At 40.8% G+C, this 3,356-nt stretch overlaps 1 protein-coding gene across 1 annotated transcript in view; it reads right to left on the reverse strand.

Annotated features, from left to right (window-relative positions):
- The window catches only part of HSD17B7 (hydroxysteroid (17-beta) dehydrogenase 7), a 29,883-nt gene that overhangs the window by 25,450 nt on the left and 1,077 nt on the right, over positions 1–3,356 (reverse strand). The window contains exons 2-3 of the mRNA XM_010854665.1: positions 1,892–2,095; positions 622–714 (exon numbers count right to left, since the gene is read on the reverse strand). Coding sequence (XP_010852967.1) covers positions 622–714; positions 1,892–2,095 — 297 coding nt within the window. The remainder of the gene's footprint in view (positions 1–621; positions 715–1,891; positions 2,096–3,356) is intronic.

The following is a 3,356-nucleotide window of genomic DNA, read 5'->3' on the forward strand; positions in this document are numbered from 1 at the left end:
AAAAGACTCTGCTGCTGGGAGGGATTGGGGGCAGGAGGAGAAGGGGATGACAGAGGATGAGATGGCTGGATGGCATCACTGACTCGATGGGCGTGAGTCTGAGTGAACTCCGGGAGTTGGTGATGGACAGGGAGGCCTCGCGTGCTTCGATTCATGGGGTCGCAAAGAGTCGGACACGACTGAGCGACTGAACTGAACTGAATGTGTGTTGAGAATCTCCCAGGAAGGTATTTAGCCCTGTACATTTCCTCAGCCTACTAGTCAGAGTGCCTGACACATGGCTGAGAAATGCTTCTCAAGTTGCCTTCCTGGATATTAGAGTCTCACTGACAACTCTGCCTAGTTCTGAAATGTTCTAATGGACACAGTGAGGCAGACCAAAACTGACCTGCCAAAACATGTAACATTCTTGGAATATCTGGGGACCAAGAACACAGAATCATGACTTTGCTCACAAAGACGAAAGCACGTTTCACCACATGGCTGCAACATGTACTTTCTATCTTCATTCTTCTCCACACCCCCTCACCCCCTCAACTTATGGACTGACGGCAAAGCTAGGCAAAAATATATAAATAAACACCTTCCTTCCAATCAGTTAATCTAGAAGATAGAAATTACCTTGAAAAGAGACCACGAAAAAGTGCTTTGATATTTAGCTGTGGATTAGGCATGATCCCAGCATTTAGATATACATAGTCTAATCTCTGAAACCTGCAAGTAAAATCAAGAAAGAAGATTGTTAGCTATCTCTTAGAGCAGTTAGAATACAGAAGGTCCACGAAGGACAGAAAGTACAAAAAGATGGCCGTAGCAAGCTAAGGCATCAGTACTACCTTCTCAACATTTTTTAATTAGCCCAGTAAATATTTGAGTATTCTTTTTTTGATGGTGGCTTCAAACAGAATTTGGAGAGCTGTATTGGGTCTTGAAATCAAATATTCTCTGATCAATACTCCTTCCAGCTTAGTCCTCCCAATAAGGTACCACAGCAACTCTATTAAACCCACACTCCCTCTGGTCTTAGAAAGGTTTTTGCTTTTTTAGAAAAAAAAAATTCACATCTTTCCTTTTTGACAAGTAAAATTTGTATAATCTGATCCATCAATGCTGGAATCTGAACACCAAGATATCCATTAGAGCAGGGAACACAGTAATGCAAATGGCTATCGAGCATAAACGAAATACAATATATTATTCTTCAGCCAATTCTTTTACCAAGAAGGCTTTCCTTAAATATACTGAAGTTCATTTTACTGTCCATGGAAATAAAGAAGCTCTTGCTTATTAAGGGCCTGAATTACAAAAATGTAATTAATAGTTTATTAATTAAACTAATTATTATTCATTCCTCTTAGAAGAAAAAAACATGCCCTGTCTCTCCAGAAAAATGCACTGTGTAGCTATATGCAATTTATTGTACATTTTTTGAGAACTTATATATCTAAGGACTCTAGCCCTTCAGATACTAAACATTTATCAAATGTTTATTGTCTGCCAATTAGTCAATATGAACAAATTTTTAGTGAGTGGCCTGGGGAAATTTCTTCACTTGTCAACACCTGCCTCACACACTTAATGGAGTTTTATTATGTAAAGCAAAGATGCAAAAAATGTATTTAAACATCAAAGGAGTTACACTAACCTAAGACTACAACTGACTGCATGTCAAAAAATGCTCATAAATTAATCTTCATGGAATGGTCATGATTGTGATTAAGAATGAAAATATGGTATACTGAGGCATAATATGTCACTCTGCAGATTTCCTCAGTGTAACTTCTTTTTACACTGCACCTGTTTCTTTTATAGATTTTCCCATCCCTTCTTATTCTATTAGCTGTTGCACTGCACAATCACATGAGAAAAAAGCCATCAATAAGACGCAGACCTTTGCTTGAGCTCCTTGGTGGCCTGGAACACCGACGGCAGGCTGCTGACATCCACCTGCACGATGGACACCTCAGCAGCAGGGTGGGAGGCCAGTAGAGAGGTGCGGACAGCTTCTGCTTTGCTCATGTTCCTGCACGCCAAGCACAGGTGAAGTGCATCATCTTCTTCCAGCAACCGCCTGCAGAGGGCTAGGCCCACGCCACTGAGAGGACAATTCAGATATCGAATATGCATTAAATGAGATGGTGCCAAATAGAAGCAACTTCTCTCTGGCTCAGAAGACTGATTTTGTCAACTTGAGCCCCAGACAGGAGCCCAGGTAGACAGAAAGCACTCCAAAACTATGTAAAGAAGTGGGGAACCCTCCAACTCTCATAGTCACTGGCTCAGGATGTTGTCCAGCTTGTGGTTCTTTCATTTTGCAAAAGCTCAATGACCCGAATAACTGCAAATCAGAATTGCCCTTTAGCATTTAAGACAGAGTTTATCCTGTCAGTGGTTTTCATTTTATGCTGATCATGACACTCATGAAAGTGATTCAATATATCACCAGCAAGTGCTAAAAAGAGCATCTCAGCAGTTAGCAGTGTGCATGTTTTACTCTACTGTCTAGGTTTCTCAAGGGCAAGGGCTCTTCTATCAGTTGGTATCATGGCCATTATCAGCAGCACCAGAAATTCCTAATTTAAGTAATGGGTGACTCTTTTAGGGTAAGGTATAAGCAAATGGCAAAAGAGACAAGTCCCTCTCAACTATTAGGACTGAATAACCAACAGGAAGATGATTAAGTAGAAGATAGGAAAAGGAAATATAAGATGGCTACAAGGAAAGAGATGTGGGGATGAATGCATGCTGCATGCTTAGTCACTCAGTCGTGTCTGACTCTTGACGACCCTATGAATTGTTGCCCACTAGGCTCCTCTGTCCATGGAATTTTCCAGGCAAGAATACTGGAGAGGGTTGCCATTTCCTCCTCCAGGGGATCTTCCCCACCTAGGGATGAGTACATGTGTCAATGACCTCCTTCAGAAAGAGCATTGTGAAACCACACAGTAGATGGGGAGAAAGGTCGGATCAGGTTGGCTGATAACAGTGAAACCCTAGGTAAGTGGGCTTTTTCCAAGACTTGAAAGCTGATTCCAGGCAAAGAGTCTAGCACCATGAATAAACCATAGTTTTGTTTATTCATCCCCACTTGAGAATAGGCCTTTACTATAAATATACAATTGCACATATCACAATATTTGTAAAAGAAACAAACACAAAATCAAGCCTGACTTATTTAAGCATATTTGATATTTGCGTATTTGCAATATTAAGCATGTTGATATTTAAGCATATCAACATAGAAAGCACCACACTGGCTGTTAAAGTTATTCAGGTGAGGGTATACTAAAATTCTGCCCATCACAGGACACCTGCCAGGTTTGTCTTAGTTAACAAGGACATGTCTAGATAACTGA

This window comes from Bison bison, unplaced genomic scaffold, assembly GCF_000754665.1.
Source record: "Bison bison bison isolate TAMUID 2011002044 unplaced genomic scaffold, Bison_UMD1.0 scf7180017864346, whole genome shotgun sequence".
Taxonomy (NCBI): Eukaryota; Metazoa; Chordata; class Mammalia; order Artiodactyla; family Bovidae; genus Bison; species Bison bison.